The 17,621-nt window shown below is 44.5% G+C and overlaps 1 protein-coding gene across 9 annotated transcripts in view; it reads left to right on the plus strand.

The window, feature by feature from the left end:
• The window catches only part of LOC123997897 (oxidation resistance protein 1-like), a 196,895-nt gene that overhangs the window by 165,101 nt on the left and 14,173 nt on the right, over positions 1-17,621 (plus strand). For 5 of the 9 annotated variants that reach the window (XM_046302581.1, XM_046302579.1, XM_046302582.1 and 2 more), the window contains 5 exons: positions 1,805-1,918; positions 10,679-10,840; positions 11,414-11,598; positions 13,775-14,487; positions 16,339-16,498. In XM_046302581.1, the coding sequence (XP_046158537.1) occupies positions 1,805-1,918; positions 10,679-10,840; positions 11,414-11,598; positions 13,775-14,487; positions 16,339-16,498 (1,334 nt within the window). The remainder of the gene's footprint in view (positions 1-1,804; positions 1,919-10,678; positions 10,841-11,413; positions 11,599-13,774; positions 14,488-16,338; positions 16,499-17,621) is intronic. The other 4 variants (XM_046302585.1, XM_046302586.1, XM_046302587.1 and 1 more) reach the window with 2 other exon arrangements.

Consider the following 17,621-nt stretch of genomic DNA (forward strand, 5'->3'; position numbering starts at 1 on the left):
TGTTTACAGACAGATTATTTCATTTATTAATCACTGTATCATAATCCCAGTGGGTCAGAAGTTTACATACACTAAGTTGACTGTGCCTTTAAACAGCTTGGGAAATTCCAGAAATGTATGTAATGGCTCTAGAAGTTTCTGATAGGCTAGTTGACATCATTTGAGTCAATTGGAGGTGTACCTGTGGATGTATTTCAAGGCCTACCTTCAAACTCAGTGCCTCTTTGCTTGACATCATGGGAAAATCAAAATAAATCAGCCAAGACCTCAGAAAAAAAATAGTTGACCTCAACAAGTCATCCATGGGAGCAATTTCCAAACACCTGAAGGTAACACGTTAATCTGTACAAACAATAGTACGCAAGTATAAACACCATGGGACCACGCAGCCGTCATACCGCTCAGGAAGGAGACGCGTTCGTTCTGTCTCCTAGAGATGAACGCACCTTATTTCCCTTTGAATTTTATGCCCTATTCTCCCCAATTTTGTGGTATCCAATTGTTAGTAGTTACTACCTTGTCTCATCGCTACAACTCCCGTACGAAGGTCGAAAGCCATGCGTCCTCCGAAACACAACCCAACCAAGCCGCACTGCTTCTTAATACAGCGCTCATCCAACCCGGAAGCCAGCCGCACCAATGTGTCGGAGGAAACACCTGCACTGCACGGCCCGCCACAGGAGTCACTAGTGCGCGACAGTGCCTTAGACCATTGCACCACCCGGGAGGCCACTTTGGTGCAAAAAGTGCAAATCAATCCCAGAACAACAGCAAAGGGCCTTGTGAAGATGCTGTAGGAAACAAGTACAAAAGTTTCTATGTCCACAGTAAAAAGAGTCCTATATCGACGTAACCTGAAAGGCCGCTCAGCAAGGAAGAAGCCACTGCTCCAAAACTGCCATAAAAAAGCCAGACTACGGTTGGCAACTGCACATGGGGACGAAGATCATACTTTGTTTTGAGAAATGTCTGATGAAACAAAAATAGAACTGTTTGGCCATATGTTTGGAGGAAAAAGGGGGAGGCTTGCAAGCCGAAGAACACCATCCGTGAAGCACGGGGGTGGCAGTATGATGTTGTGGGGGTGCTTTGCTGCAGGAGGGACTGGTGCACTTCACAAAATAGATGACATCATGAGCAAGGAAAATTATGTGGATATATTGAAGCAACATCTCAAGACATCAGTCAGGAAGTTAAAGCTTGGTCGCAAATGGGTCTTTCAAATGGACAATGACCCCAAGCAGACTTCCAAAGTTGTGGCAAAATGGCATAAGGACAACAAAGTCAAGGTATTGGAGTGGCCATCATAAAGCCCTGACCTTAATCCTATAGAAAATTTGTGGGCAGAACTGAAAAAACGTCTGCCAGCAAAGAAGCCTACAAATCTGACTCAGTTACACCAGCTCTGTCAGGAGGAATGGGCCAAAATTCACACAACTTATTGTGGGAGGCTTGTGGAAGGCTACCCGAAACGTTTGACCCAAGTTAAACAATTTAAAGGCAATGCTACCAAATACTAATTGAGGGTATGTAAACTTCTAACCCACTAGGAAGGTGATGAAAGAAACAAAAGCTGAAATAAATCATTCTCTCTACTATTATTCTGACATTTCACATTCTTAAAATAACGTGGTGATCATAACTGACCTAAGACAGGGAATCTTTACTAGGATTAAATGTCAGGAATTGTGAAAAACTGAGTTTAAATGTACTTGGCTAAGGCGTTTGTAAACTTCCGACTTCAACTGTATGTTCATTTCTCTGTATCAGCCTGTTTAAATCCAGACATGGATTGTGTTTGCAGGTTCTGTACGTTCCTGATCCTGAACACATATCCAGTGTGGGGAGCTCCCCTTCCCTAAGTCCCATCAGCCCTCTGTCTCCCACTTCCTCAGACGCTGACTTAGAGAAGGTGACGGTATGTCGGCATTCAGACACGCACTCGCAATGAACGCGTTGGCATTCTCCCTTCACCATGCGTCTGCTCACAAGAACACACACACACATACGTACAACACCTATCATAGAGTGCGATAGAAGGCTTTATCAGAAATCCTGCATAAATATCTATCACAAATCCGATTTAAAATGTGAAGGGCCAACTCTCATACTGTCCAGACAATCCGGGACAGACCAGACAATAAGTGATGCATTGTGTTTTATGAGCAGAATAAGTCTGTAATGTACTAATTCTCCATTGTTTGCTGACCTACAGTATACAGACTTGTTGTATGGCTCTGGCTCCAGGTAATAGAATGTCTCTTTGTTCTGCCCATTAAGCAATAGTTACAGTGATGTTAGGTGACTTCCCTCACACTTCCCAGCTCTGGAGTGGTGATAGCTGAAATGCCACTGCTTTTACTGTACCATTTAGTCTCCATTTAAAGAAGCATGCAGCCAATAAAGACACAGTTAGTTTGTTGTTTACTGAACGGTCGTGTTGACAACCTCAGTATATAAGAGGGAATAATGTGTTAGTTGACTGCTGACCAGGGGAGGGACAGGGGATCAAATATCTGCAGGTTTTCACTGTTCCAGCAACTATGGTGGATCTGTAACCATGTCACTGCAGTATAGCTGGGGAAAATGCCCTTAAGTGTGGTTGGTTCTAGCAGGTCTGGAATCAGGCCTATCTAGTCCTCTGTAAAGGAATACTGAAAGCTGACATGTTCCATTGTTCTCAGATCAGGTCAGGAGTGTCACCCTCCTGCTCCATAGATTGCCCTTTCCACGGGGCACCAAACGAGCCAATCATTAAACACACAGGAACCTTCTGACCCCCAAATAAATATGACTGTTTGTCCCAGGTGGTCTCCATGGCGACAAGGCACTGTTTTGTCAGAATGTAATCAGAAAATGGGTTCCTCTGCTACTGCTGCCTTTCCAAACTAGCTGCATAAATTCAACACTACTCAGGCTGGAAGAAGGATCCCGTCGTTAGTTTATTTAGTGCTTATCTATTTAGGTCATGCCTGTAAGAACAGGAGCCTATTTCTTGGCTCTCAGCGGAGGACGAGGATCTGAGGGAAAGGGCTGTGTGTGACTGTGGAGAAATGAAGCTATTTAGTGTGATGCTCTGTCTGATATTTAGAGAAACTAATGAACGGAGCTTGTTCTCTCAGATGACCAGCGAGGTAGCCTGCATGTCCCAAATGGCACCATTATGCTTTTGACCAGAGCTCTATGGGCCCTGGTCAAAAGTAGTGCACTACATAGGGAACAGGGTCCCATTTGGAATGAATACAGCAGTTATTCCAGAGAGAGGAAGCATGATGTGTTTCTAGGACAGACAGGGGAGGGTAAATCACCTCAACAGGACGTGGAGCAAAGATCCAATAAGCACAATGCTTTTTCTAAACCTCAATGATCTTTTAATTATAAAACCCTTTTTGTGGTCACACACACAGGAGGTCGGTGGCACCTTAATTGGGAAGGACGGGCTCGTGGTAATGGCTGGAGTGGAATGGTATCAAACACACGGTTTGATGCCAATCCATTCGCGACGTTGCAGACATTACTATGAGCCGTCCTCCCCTTAGCATGCTCCACTGGCCGCACAGAACAGGCTGTAATGTCTGGCAGACATGAGATGTCATGGCTGGCTAGCCATTGTGCTGGCATTCGATTCTCATGCTGTGACCGTAGCCAGCCTAGCTCACTGTCCTCCTGACCTCTCTCCCTCTCCCTGTCCTATCCTGTTCTGTTGTGTCCTGGCACCCTCACTTCCTTCCTTCTGTTGCACAGAACAGAAGAGGCCACTATTTTTAGGGCCAGGGAATGTAGGACTAGTGTAAATTACCTGCCGAGCCCGTTGCAGGGTGGCTGGTGCCAAACTACAGCTGCTCAGGTAACCCAGCCCGGACCTCGGGGTTTCACCTCTACTCTGCCACCTTGCCAACATCCTCCTATCTCTATAGGAGAATCAGGATAAAAGATTCAAAAGATGCATCCCATGAATTTACAGTATATGTTTGTTCTGCTCATGGTTGCAGAACATGTACATGTCCACATGGGGGAGCTGTGGTTAAATTTTCCACAGTATTCCACATCTAGCCTTCTACTCTCTCTGTTTAGTCGACATTGCAGCCTGTCTGCAAGGCCATACAGTACAGGACGGAAGCTCAGGCAGGCAGGTGGTTTGTCCTGAAGGGCTCTGAGAAGGAATTAATTAATTATCTTAGTCACTAGTCATTCTATTCTGTTATGTTTTATTGTAGTGTAAATGCCACTGGATGTTGTGGAGTGTTAATATATGGGGTCAAACATTTGGCTAAAAGAGTCCCTCGGTCTTCCTAAAAATCTTCATGAATCATTATAGCAGGGTTCCCCAACTAGCAGGTAGTTTTGGCCCGCAGGTGGGTATTTTTGTACACCTCCAGGCTGTGTAAGGGCTATTTGACCATGAAGGAAAATGATGGAGGGCTGCATCAGATGACCTGGCCTCCACAATCACCCAACCTCCACCAAATTGAGATAGTTTGGGCACCCAACCCCAACCAAATTGAAATAGTTTGGGAAGAGTTGAATCGCAGAGTGAAGGAAAAGCAGCCAACAAATGCTCAGCATATGTGGGAACTCCTTCAAGACAGTTGGAAAAGCATTCCAGGTGAAGCTGGTTGAGAGAATGCCAAGAGTGTGCAAAGCTGTCATCAAGGCAAAGGGTGGATACTTTGAAGGATCTCACTTTTTTTGTTACTACATGATTTCATATGAGTTATTTCATAGTTTTAATGTCTTCACTATTATTCTACAGTGTAGAAAGTATCTGGTGTGAGCACCATTTGCCTCATGCAGTGCGACACATCCCCTTCTCAAAGAGTTGATCAGGCTGTTGATTGTGGCCTGTGGAATGTTGTCCCACTCCTCTTTCATGCGAAGTTACTGGATATTGGCGGGAACAGGAACACGCTGTCATACATGTCAATCCAGAGCATCCTAAACATGCTCAATTGATGACATGTCTGGTGAGTATGCAGACCAATGAAGAACTGGGACATTTACAGCTTCCATTAATTGCATTATCATGCTGAAACATGAGGTGATGGAGGTGGATGAATGGCACGACAATGGGCCTCAGGATCTCATCACAGTGTCTCTGTGCATTCAAAGTCCAGGTTGGGAATTTAGCCATGACACCGGGTGAACACCCCTACTCTTACAATAAGTTCCATGCAATTTTGAATGACCACAGAGAGTCAGGGTACCCGTTTTAACTTGCTATTCGAAAGACGGCACCCTATGTAGGGCAATGTCCCCAAATCTAATCAAGGTTTGAAATTATTATGTTTTTGTCAAAAGTCCATTTGAAATCTAAAAATACTATTTTTATTGTGTTCCTGCTCCCCGACCATCCGATCAATACATTTTTTTGATGATCCCTGCAATATAGGTTTACTGAAAGAAAAAAACATCACATATATATATTATTTGAGGGATTGTGCTACTATGGGCACGTCCCAAGTGGCACCCTATTCCTGTTACAGTGCACTAATTTTGACCAAGGCCCTGGTCAAAAGTAGTGCACTTTAAAGGGAATAGGGTGCCATTTGGGATGCAACCTTGGCAAAGCAAACAGCAGCAACTCAATGGATGGATGCAATATCCATAGCATTATATCAGGGTCAGCTTTCTTCCTTCCACCTAGCAAGCAGCTCTAGACTGGATTGATTTCTCTTAGCCTCTGGGATCAAAGTACCATGTGACAACACCATCCCATCCCTCCCTCTCTCCATTCCTCCATCTTTAGCCTCTCCCCACTCTCCGGTCGGCCAGTGTACACCTCCTCTCACAGAGACACACACACGTTGATATCTTTGACAATTGTGAGGTTCATATTGCTATTTAAGTTCTTATGGACAGACTCTGATGTGATATGGGGTGTCCATTCCCCAAACCCCTAGCCTTGAATTAGAACCCTGATCAGGCTCCACATGAAACATACAATCCACAGTGTATATGACCACTGTCCAAGTACCTGAGGGAAACAGTATATTATGCATACTTGGCCTAGTGCTGGTTTATGGTATGAACAACACCATGATGGCAGATAGACACTGGAACACTGTTAAAGAGTATCTCTCATACGAATGATAGGGCAGAGTGGGAGGGTTAGCTCACAGTGTTGCGCTAGACCACCACAGACTCACACACCACCCCTTCCTTCCTGTGATCTGCCTCCTCTCCTGTGATGATAGGGGGATGGAGGAAGTTGTCTAAGAGAGGAAGGAGGACATGTTAGGCCTGTTTATTTTAAACCAGGCCAGTGTTCGAATTTCTGTTGTCAGCTATGTGCTGCTGGGGGACAGTTGGATTGTGTCCCAAATGGCACCCTAATTCCCTACATTGTGTACTACTTTTGATCAGAGCCCTATGAGCCCTGGTCGAAACTAGCGTACCATATAGGGAATATGGTGCCATTTGGGATTCTACCTACAGCTGTGTGTTATTGGAGGCTGTGAATACCTCTTGTCATGTTGCTGTAGTATTACTGCAGCAGAACAGAGAGGACTGGCGCATGAGTCACTAGGAAGTGAATGTGCCAGTGAAGAGAGGAGGGGTGAAGCACTGTAGATATCCACCTGAAGTGGATGACAGTGACCGACCAAGGAGAGCACCACTCAAGTGTCATGTTCTCTTTCCTACTGATGTATAATGTTCCTGTAACGGTAGTGGTTCAGTGAAGGCCTAGGTTTTAGCTCAAAGGGCTAACACAGTCTTGTTGTGTGCCAGGTTGGAATCCCAGCCAGTAGTTTTTTTGTCTAGCATGTTGAGCTGCCCCCTCAGCCACATGTGGTGCCAGTGTGTGTGTGTGTGTGTGTGTGTGTGTGTGTGTGTGTGTGTGTGTGTGTGTGTTGCTCGTAGTGTGCCGGTGGGTCAGTAGTCGTGGGCTGGTGCTCCCAGGGAGACAGAGACAGGAGAGGTGTGGGAGGGTGTCAAGAGGCCAGCAGACAGCTGTGGGTTTGGTGTCTCACACACAGCAGACCTGCACGCCTACTCTTCTTCTCTCTGTCTGCGCCATGTTCCCACACCCTCTCTATCCCTCCATCCTTCATTCTTCCAACCTTCTATCCCACCATATTCTTGTTCCCACACCCTCACTATCCCTCCATCCATCCCTCCGCCTGGCTCCTGTTCCCACACCGTCCCTATCCCTCCATCTCTCCTTTCCTCCGTCTGGCTCTGCAGCCAGTCACACAGCCTGGCAGGCCATGTGGCCTCGCTCACAAAGACCAGCCCCACCATGTATGGTGTTTGCAGGCAGCAGATGCCCCATCTGTGGATAAATCATTATCATTGTTTACAACGGAGGAGCTGGAGTACATCTGACAGACAGTGCCTAGAAATTACTGTAGTAGGGTTGGCACAAACGTTTATGGATAAAGACCATCATAAATCAAATGACCTGCATTTTCCCCTCCTTTTTTTGAACAGCTGACTGAAGGCGTGATGGCTAGGCGTTCATGCGGTTGAATTCAGTTTCTGTGATAACATGGGCTCTTAACAATGTGATGGAACTTTGTTGCCCACTGCTGAAACAAGCAAGGTGTTGTAGCAAACGATGAATAGAATGGGCTTAGAACCTCTAACCCTGGCAATTTGACTGGTAAACTCATGGGTACACTTGCAATGGCTGCCTGGTAATGGCTGCCTGGTATTATCATTTTTGTGGTAGTGTAGAATGTTCATTCAAATAATGTTAACTGATGTGGCTCATGAAATGGAATGTATTTTTTGCAAAGTACGTTGAGTTGAATCAACAAATCATAGCACATATTGATGGGTACACTTCCTGCTTTTACTTCCTGCTTTACTCCTATGGGGTACACTCAAAATCGACACCAGTTCACCCATTATTCCATCATTGACTTGAATGGGGAAGCCCATTCTATTAATTATATTTCTATGGCAACACATGCAGTCAGAAGTGGAAGAAAGGAGAAACGGTGTGTCTGAAAAGCAAAACAAATATTTCCATGACCGTCACAGCCCTGAGTCCTCCACGTGAGATGCAGCAGATACTACTGTAGAAACTGGATCTGTACATAATAACACATCGTAAAACTTAAATCTCTACCTCTACTTGTCATAAGAACAGTAACACTGTCTGTTTGTTTAGTGAACAGGGTTAAACAGGGTCTTTGCTGTTGTGTGGCCCATATGGTCAGGGATTGGGTTGGGTCAGGAGCATGGGTTTACCCTGAGTCTATTACTGGGTTACATGAAGCTGATATGATCAATAACACAGACAGACTGCTGACACACACACATCTGTAGTTAGGTAATGTCTGCCTGATATTTCAGTTTCATGTTCCATGAGACTGAGTGAGAGTTCATTTCTCAGTGTACGTTGCGTACATCGGCAGTGCTGGAGTTCAGTTAACATTTCAGTACAGGAAGAATAGTCCGTCTACTGATCTACACACACTTGCATGACGAAGTGTATGATGTATGTAGATGGAGGAATAACAGAGCTGTATTTAAATAGTCTTCATGTGCACTTCTCATTCTGTTTCTATTAAACTAATCAAGCATCAACTAGCAAGCCACCATAAAGGTGAATGTTTCAGCCTCATATAGATATGTTTTTCTATCTAATTGCCATTATGAACTTCAGACTACAGGAAGTGCATTTGTTTACTAATGTATCTGATTAGACATACATCTCTGTCTCTGTGTGTTTGTTGACCTGATTGGCTAGCAGTGCAGAAACATTGTTACATTGCTACAAATGAACACTCACTAGCTATACTGCATATTTAGATACTCTGGCTGATTGGTTTGGTGTAGGGAGACATACACTATATATACAAAAGTATGTGGACACTCCTTCCAATTAGTGGATTCGGCTATTTCAGCCACAACCGTTGCTGACAGGTGTAAAAAAAAAATGAGCACACTGCCATGCAATCTCCATAGACAAACACTGACAGTAGAATGGCCTTACTGAAGAGCTCAGTGACTTTCAACGTGGCACTGTCATAGGATGCCACCTTTCCAACAAGTCAGTTTGTAAAATTTCTGCCCTGCTATAGCTGCCCTGGTCAACTGTAAGTGCTGTTATTGTGAAGTGGAAACGTCTAGGAGCAACAACGAATCAGCCGCACACAAGCCTAGATCACCATTCGCAATGCCAAGCATCGACTGTAGTGGTGTAAAGCTCTGGAATGATGAATCACGCTTCACCAACTGGCAGTCCAACAGATTTATCTGGGTTTGGAACGCTACCTGGCCCAATACATAGTGCAAACTGTAAAGTTTGGTGGAGGAGGAATAATGGTCTGGGGCTGTTTTTCATGGTTTGGGCTACGCCCCTTAGTTCCAGTGAAAGGAAATCTTAACACTACAGAATACAATTACATTCTAGATGATTTTGGGCTTTCAACTTTGTGGCAACAGTTTGGGGAAGCTCCTTTCCTGTGTCAGCACAACAATGCCCCTGTGCACAAAGCAAGGTCCATACAGAAATGGTTTGTCGAGATTGATTTGGAAGAACTTGACTGGCCTGCATAGAGCCCTGACCTCAACTCCATCTAACACCTTTGGGATGAATAGGAACACCGACTGTGAGCCAGGCCTAATCGCTCAACATCACTGCCCAACCTCACTAATACTCTTGGCTGAAGCGAAGCAAATCCCCGTAGCAATGTTCCAACGTCTAGTGGGAAGTCTTCTCAGAAGAGTGGAAGCTGTTATAGCAGCAATGGGTGGACCAACTCCATATTAATGCCCATGATTTTGGAATAAGATGTTCGACGAGCAGGTGTACACATACTTTGGTCATGTAGTGTACATGTGTTTCTCTGTCTCTGTCTGTTTGTTAACCTGATTGGCTAGCAGTGCAGAAAACATTGCTACACGTAGACTAACTATACTCCACTGTATATTTATATTTGGCTGATTGGTTTGATGTAGGGAGACAAACTTAGTTCTGATTTTGCCAACTCCTTCTTCATTATTATCACTTGTTATATAATCAGGTTACATGCAATGTAACATGTCACTTGAGTATGTGACATAGAAATAGAATGAATAGAACAGCTTGAAAGCTCTAACCCTGGATATTTGACTGGTAAACTCATGGGTACGTACATTCACAATGGCTGCCAGATATTGTGAAGCAATAATCTTCATGGTATTTTACAATTTTATATAAACAGATGCTAGATTGCCACAGTAATGTAGAATGTTCATTCAAATGATGCTAACTGCAATGGAATGTATTTTTTTGTAATGTCAGTTGAGTTGAAATCACAGCACAAATTGAAGGGTATACTTCCTGCTTTTACTTCCTGCCATGGGTACACTCAAAATGGCTCCCACTCAAAATGGCTGCCACTCAAAATGGCTGCCAGTCCACCCATTATGCCATCATTGACTTGAATGATATTACCTCTATTTCTATGGTATGTGATGTGTGCAAGAAGTTTGTTACTAAAATCTAAGATTGCTTATATTGATTACATTCAACTCAATGTTGTTTGAGCGTTGAGTGTTGTTGAATTGATACGCTGCTGTTGATACTGTTCTATTGACTTGATCTATTCTATATGATTTGGAGGATAATCTAAAGCTATAACTAACTGTTTTTTAACATGTCACTAAATGATAAATGTGTTCATTCTTGTCCACCCTTTACTTCTCCCTCCTCTCCTGTTATTCAAAATGGCCACCCCTGTAGGAATCTGATGGCGCTCCCAGGCCAGAGGTTCACCATCATCACCATGCTCCGGTGTTCTCAGCACTCCGCCAGGCCCGTGTAGTGTCGTCCACCTCCGAGGAGGAAGAGGCCCTGACAGAGAAGTTCCTCAAAATCAACTGCAAGTACATCACAGACGGCAAGGTACATATCATGTATATTCATATATATATTACAGTACTATACAATATATATAGTATTTTCTATATATCAAATAAGTACAGTATTATAAGGTAAGCTCATGGAGAAATTCAGAGGACTTTCAGGAATGCTGGCCCTCCGCCAGCCAACATCCACCTCTAGTAGCTCATATCCATGCTATTGAACAAAATGAAACCAATATTGATCCATTCAGTCTAAATCAAAGCTTTGTAGCTTTCACCCCCACAGGGAGGTCAGTATTGGAGCTTCCTGTTCATAGTCAATATCCTTCAGTTTCTTTTGGATACCTGCAGTACAGTACAGCCATTTTGTTTATTTGTGCTGGCAAGGTAATATATCTCCTCCAGTAAATGGCTGACACATTTCTTTCACTGCCAGCTTTTTCATGCTCTAGCTATATTACTCCGTCTAACCCTTTCTTTCTTTCTTTCTCTCTATTTCTCTCTCTCTCTCTCCCACTTCTCGCTCGCTCTCTTTCTCTCTCGCTCTTCTCTCTCTCTCTCTCTCTCTCTCTCTCTCTCTCTCTCTCTCTCTCTCTCTCACTCACTCCCTCAGGGTGCGGTGAGTGGGGTGTTGCTGGTGACGCCCAACAACATAATGTTTGACCCCCACAGGATGGACCCTCTGGTGCAGGAGCACGGCTGTGAGGAGTACGGCTACATGTGTCCCCTGGAGGAGGTCATGTCTGCAGCCATCTACAAGGAGATCACTGACAGCAAGATCAGAGAAGCCGTGCCTGCGTAAGAGCCCTGTCGTTTGTCTGTCGGTCTGTCTGTCTGACAGTCACACACAGGAGTCCCGTTCATTAGAGCACACCGTAGCATCCGTTTTGTACCTACTGAACCACAGTAACAGGAATGTAGTGGAGAGGAGTAGCGTTTCCGCACCTATTACACAAAATTAACGTTGTTTGCGTTTACGTTACACATCACTCGTTTACCCACGTATTTTTCTACCACTCCATCCCTGGTTACACATCACAGCCCCTCCGTAAACACTTCATCAGCCAGCCCGGCACTGCAGGCGCACACCGATTACATCAGAAACCATCCAACAGATTCATTATATCCATGCCAAAAAGGAAAAGGAAATGGCAATTATAGCAAGGTTAATGAACTATGCATTCACCTACCTACGTCTGGATTGCTCACCCATTTGCTTGATGTAATAATATATCCACTTCAGCAGCCAGCTTAGTTTATCTCCATGGCATGCCACCCACATACAGATCTCCTACCGTCTCTGTTTTTATTAGCAATTTAACGTGGATTGTTTGCTCAGATCAAGATAATTGTGTTATATTAATACTATGATGAAATCTTACCAAAGCATTAGCTATTTGTAGCTGTGTTCCTCTGTGGCCTTTAAGAACGCGGCGGCAGCGATGCCAAGGTCGTGAGTTCAGATCACATACACATGCTAATTAGGTATGCACTTACTGAACTGTAAGTTGGATGAAAGTGTCTGCTAGGAAACATTTATTATTACTGTAACTATAGAGCTATGCTTAGCCCTTCCACTCTAGTGCCCATCCAGTATGTCTGTGAAAATGTTCAGTGGTGGATTTGGGCTGTGTTAGGTGTTCAGATCTCATGGAGCATCTTTTGTGACGTCTAATGGTTATTGGCTGCAGTCCAAACACGTTATTTATACCCCCTCACCCCTTGCCCTAGCCACTTTCCCTCAGGGCAATCCCCGTCGAAACCGGATGCAGTTTGATTGCCATCTTAAGTGGAGGTCAAATTCACTAACGTTACCCCCTCTGCCCTCGATTTAGCCCAAAGGAGCGAGTAAACCACTTTGGTCACTTGCGGGGTTGATACGACCCACAATTCAATGCAAACTGTAGTCACATCATGTCAAACTCTGGTGGCCACGAAGTGTCAAATTTGATCAACAAGGCTGCATTTTTGGCATGTCAGAAAAAAGTATTGAAGCTAGCTTGCTAGAAAATATATATAGACATTGATTTTAGCGTTGGCAAATTAGCTTAGTCTCGTAGTGAGGAGCCTATAAAACGGAGCTAGATTCATAAACATATTTTGGGGAATTCTGAAATTTATAAGAATAAATTACCAAACAATAAAACTAGCTAGCCAGCTACGGGTAACTGTAGCCAGCTACCTGACAGGAGTGCTAGCTAGATATTATATGTTAGCTTACTAGGTACATTAATAGCTTTAGCTAGATACGTTAGCTTACTAGGTACATTAATAGCTTTAGCTAGATACGTTAGCTTACTAGGTACATTAATAGCTTTAGCTAGATATGTTAGCTTACTAGGTACATTAATAGCTTTAGGTTGATTGTTTTTAAGCTCAACTTCCAGATTTCCACCAATTACGTTGCCTCTCCGATCATCACTCTCCCTTGCTTGGGCAAGGGACATTTAAGGTACACTCGGATGTGACGATGTAAAACGTCATTCAAGGGCTGAGGGTTCTACTTTGAGATTGAAACGCAGCCATTGTCTCTGTGTGAGGACAGCTGTTTTCTCAAATATGATGCAAGCAGACTCTGTCTCTCTCTGTCTCAAAGAGCACACCATAACAAACGGCAGTGGAACAAACTATTTTAGTCCCACGAGGTCTTTGGAGAACATGTGGAGTCTTGTGCGCTGTTACTGTATGTAGAGGAATCCTGTTAGTTGGCTGGCTGGCTGCACATTGTTTTTGTTACACTGTGTCCCTGTTAATTTACTGTACAAAACCTCTTCAGATTATTATGCAGAGCTGTTCACTTATGCGCCAAACAAACATGATTCATATTAATTCCATATTGAGAGGATGACATGTTTCACCTGGTCTCTCCACATTATACTGTAATAAACCAAATAAAATGGTTCCATTCTGCTGCATTCAAATTCAGACCTCTCTAACTTGTATTTTCTTCTTTACTGTTTTCTTCCCTATCTAGACATCTGGAGCCTTTGACGTCAGAGCGCGGACCCTCCACCTCCTCTCAGCCAGACCCGGAGCAACGTCTGAGAGTCCCGGGCAACGGCAGCGGCAGCGCGGCCCCCCGCAGCACGGAGGGCTCCTTCTCCGAGGACGTCTTTACAGAGTCAGAGCTTTCCCCAATTCGAGAGGAGGCCACTTCCTCCGAAGACCCCCGGCTGGACATGTCCTCCTCAGCCACAGCCTCCACAGACTCCATCCAAACTGTCACCCAGGTGGAGGCCTTCATCCCCCCAGGAGAAGCCCCAGGGGCCGCAAGCTGCGCCTGCAAATCAGTCAGCCAGCCGCCAGTGGATGGCCAGGGGAAACAACCCACCACAGCAGTAGACAATCCAGACAGTCACACGGCCCGGAGCCAGTCTCCCATGGGCTCCAAGCAGCACAGTGTGGATGTGGAGAAGGCAGCACCAAGCACACTCACCACCAGCCAGGGACTAGGCCAGGGACCATCCTCACGCCCTGCCTCACAGAGCTCTACCACCGGGCCTGGGGAGCCCTCTGGCCAGGAGGGGAGTCCAGGGGACAGGCCCAAACTGAGCAGAGAAGGGTCCCGGGACTCCGAGACGGACGTGGAGGAACTGAGGAAGATGTGGAAGAGTCACACTATGCAACAAGCCACAGAGCAAATGGAGAATGTAACACAAAAGGTGGAGGGACAGAACTCTGCAGAAGGTAGTGAGATAACGTGTCTCTGTTGTATTATGAAAATATGAAATATATATCCTTAAACTATGCACTTACATTGTTTTTCAGTAGGTGCGAAAATATGTTCAGCTTCCACCCCACTTGAGTTCTCAACATGAAGGCAAATCTATTGACAGTTATTGCAGATTATTACACATCCTCGCTGCCAGGTATGCTGCTGCCATTTGCCATCTCTGCAATTATCATCATCATGTTTATTCTAATGAAGCTCCCAGTGCTATCACAGGAAGGTTGGCTCCGGCTGCTTCCGTACACCTCGGCTGCAGTGTGCTCCTGATAACCTCCTGTCACACCTTTGTGCCTCCCCAGTTGTAACTGGACTAAAAAAGGGAGAGAGAACTGTGGAAATGTGTGGTGTGCTGTTATCACTTACAGGAATGAGCAGGAATGAGGCATTATACTCCACTTTGATCTAACTCTGCTGTTAGCCGGTCTGCTGCCACGTGCACGCAACTCCAGGATAGGCTAAAATATGAAAAATCAAACACAGAGAGACAACACAAACACCCACACCTAACATCTGAGGGGAAACACAGTAGTGTTTAGACGGCCTGCATTTAAAACTCTCAGAGACACGTGCAGCATTTGAAGTGACTTAACTATTTACATTTTATAGCTGCCTTCTCTTTTTGGTTTGATGTCTTTTTCAGTAACCATTGAATATTTCTTACCCTAGAACATAGACTACCACAGTAGTGGGCAGGCTCAAACTACTACTGTGTTCTGTGTCATGCCTGCTATAGGTGCTATGTATGTTATTCTTCCACTGTTCTACAGTTCTATGTGAGCTCTAGTGCCTCACTTAGTTGTGTTCAGACCTGGGTTCTAATAGTATTTGTTTTAGTAGTAACAGTTTTGCTGCACCTCATTGAGTTTGCCTGGTGCATTGGAACCAATGGAATAGTCCCAAAAGTGCAAACTCCACCCATCTGCCACTCCAGGCAGGCTCAATCAAACTCTCAAAGTATTTTTTGAAAGGAAACTAATACTGGTTGAACCCATGTCTGGTTGTGTTCAAATAATTTATATCACCATAATTCTCACCCCACAGAGAGTTCCTAGAATGTTTGCTCTTATTGGCTGGGATCACAACAGGATTCTGCTTTACTCCACACCATATTACCATGGCAGACGCTAGCCGAGGCCCCACTTCAAAACAAGCCCAATTACTGCGTTTTCAAATATCATTTTTCCCACTGAGCTGTGTTTTCTAAGTAGATGAACCATTTCTCTGGCTCTGTTTGTGACTATGGGTCCCAGTCTGTGTTATGTCACAAAGTGTCTCTTTTCTTTGTAGAAGTCCCACTGATTTGACCTTCTAATGGGTCGTTAATAAAAGCAGGTATATGTTTTGGTGTCACAATCCGTTATGATCTATGTTTATTGGGATCATCTTCCTATTATTCTGGCACAGAATTACTGTCTGTTGAGATACCTGGTAAACAGAGGAGGAGATCTAGGTCACATGGCGAGGTCGCAGTTGTAAATGAGAACTTGTTCTCAACTGGCCTACCTGGTTAAATAAAGGTGAAATTTAAGCAAATCTAAATATCTATCTAATCTAATCCCTGTTATCAAATAGATCTGAAATGTTTTCTTAATTACAGATGGATTAGGTCCAGTGGTGTGGTGAGGGACTACTAGATAATAAGAGGATATGTTTTAAACCAGGAGTAGGCCTACATTTGGTCACTAAATTGAAACATATTCTGAAAGATTGAATTCCGATTGGTATCTGCTTTGGCCCTGTAACTGTTAAGATGGATAAGGTGGATAATTATCATGTGATCATTTCCTGTTTGTCATGTGGCTCTACAGTGTCCATGGAGCGGCGGAGGCACCGGTCCCACAAGTTCCTGTGTCTGCGGGTGGGCCAGCCCATGAAGAAGACATTTGTGTCCAACGCCAGCGCCTCCATGCAGCAGTACGCTCAGAGGGACAGGAAACATGAGTACTGGTTCGCTGTGCCGCAGGAGAGGTGAGTGTGTGTGTGTGCACCACACTGCAGCGCCAAGGTTTGCAGAATCACTGTAGTGCAGCCCCATTGTCTGCCCAGTGCCAAGCCCATCTCACTATGCTGCCACTAGACCAGACCAGACAGCTAGATTATGTATTTATTCACCCACTCTGCAGACACTCACTGTCACACACACAGACATACACAAATATCTATAGAATAGAATACATGTATTTTTCACAGAGGGAACACAACTAACCACTTTTTCCCCTGTGTGAAAAGTGGACCAGGCTGTGAAAAGCAATTCAGTTACATACATTTTGTGCAGTATGACATTTCTGTCCACAACAGCACAAATTAACTGTTTTTGCTATTTTATGTAAATAGGTATTGATCGTAAGAAGATCTGTCAATTTTGACTCCGCTGGGATGTTGTACAGCAATGTCAGCAGTATTCATAATGAATGTATCGTTTAGGCCTTTCAAAGAACAGTACAAGGAAACATGTATCTTCATCAAAAGCTGTAAAATATGTTTTTCTAGTGAATTATTCCAAATAGCTTCAACAGCTTAATTCAATTAGTTAATGCTGAAAAGTCACTTTGTTGCAATGAATTTGCCACAACCTCATTATCAATGTTGTGTCCAAGCACAGTGCTGCCTTTGTCTCCAGTCCTGGAGAGCGAGAGGGCAGAATGTTATGAATCTGATCAGATGTTTGACCAGCCATTCTTTGGCTTTGGAAACTCTGCCCTTCAGCTGTTTTCATTCCCAGTAGCCAGTAGGCTTGTGTTGACCAGCACAGCACACTCTTCTCAGTCTCACATGTTAATCTCATTTGAAGCAGGCAGACAGGCCACCAATCTTGTCTCTGGTCAGAGACACAGTCACACCACCATCACCATGGCCATGTGCCATTGTAGGGTGGTTGGAATGTGTTTATCTCAGAATGTCTCCTGTAATGCTGCCCTGTTACACTGCTGGTTCTGTTCCCATGGATAGCACTGTGCCTTTATACACACACACATCCGTGCACAGATGCACACATTTACACATACTCACGTACACAAACACTTTCGTACACACAAACACACGTGCACACACACACACACACACACACACACACATACACACACACACACTG

The sequence above is a fragment of the Oncorhynchus gorbuscha genome, linkage group LG15, assembly GCF_021184085.1.
Source record: "Oncorhynchus gorbuscha isolate QuinsamMale2020 ecotype Even-year linkage group LG15, OgorEven_v1.0, whole genome shotgun sequence".
Taxonomy (NCBI): domain Eukaryota; kingdom Metazoa; phylum Chordata; class Actinopteri; order Salmoniformes; family Salmonidae; genus Oncorhynchus; species Oncorhynchus gorbuscha.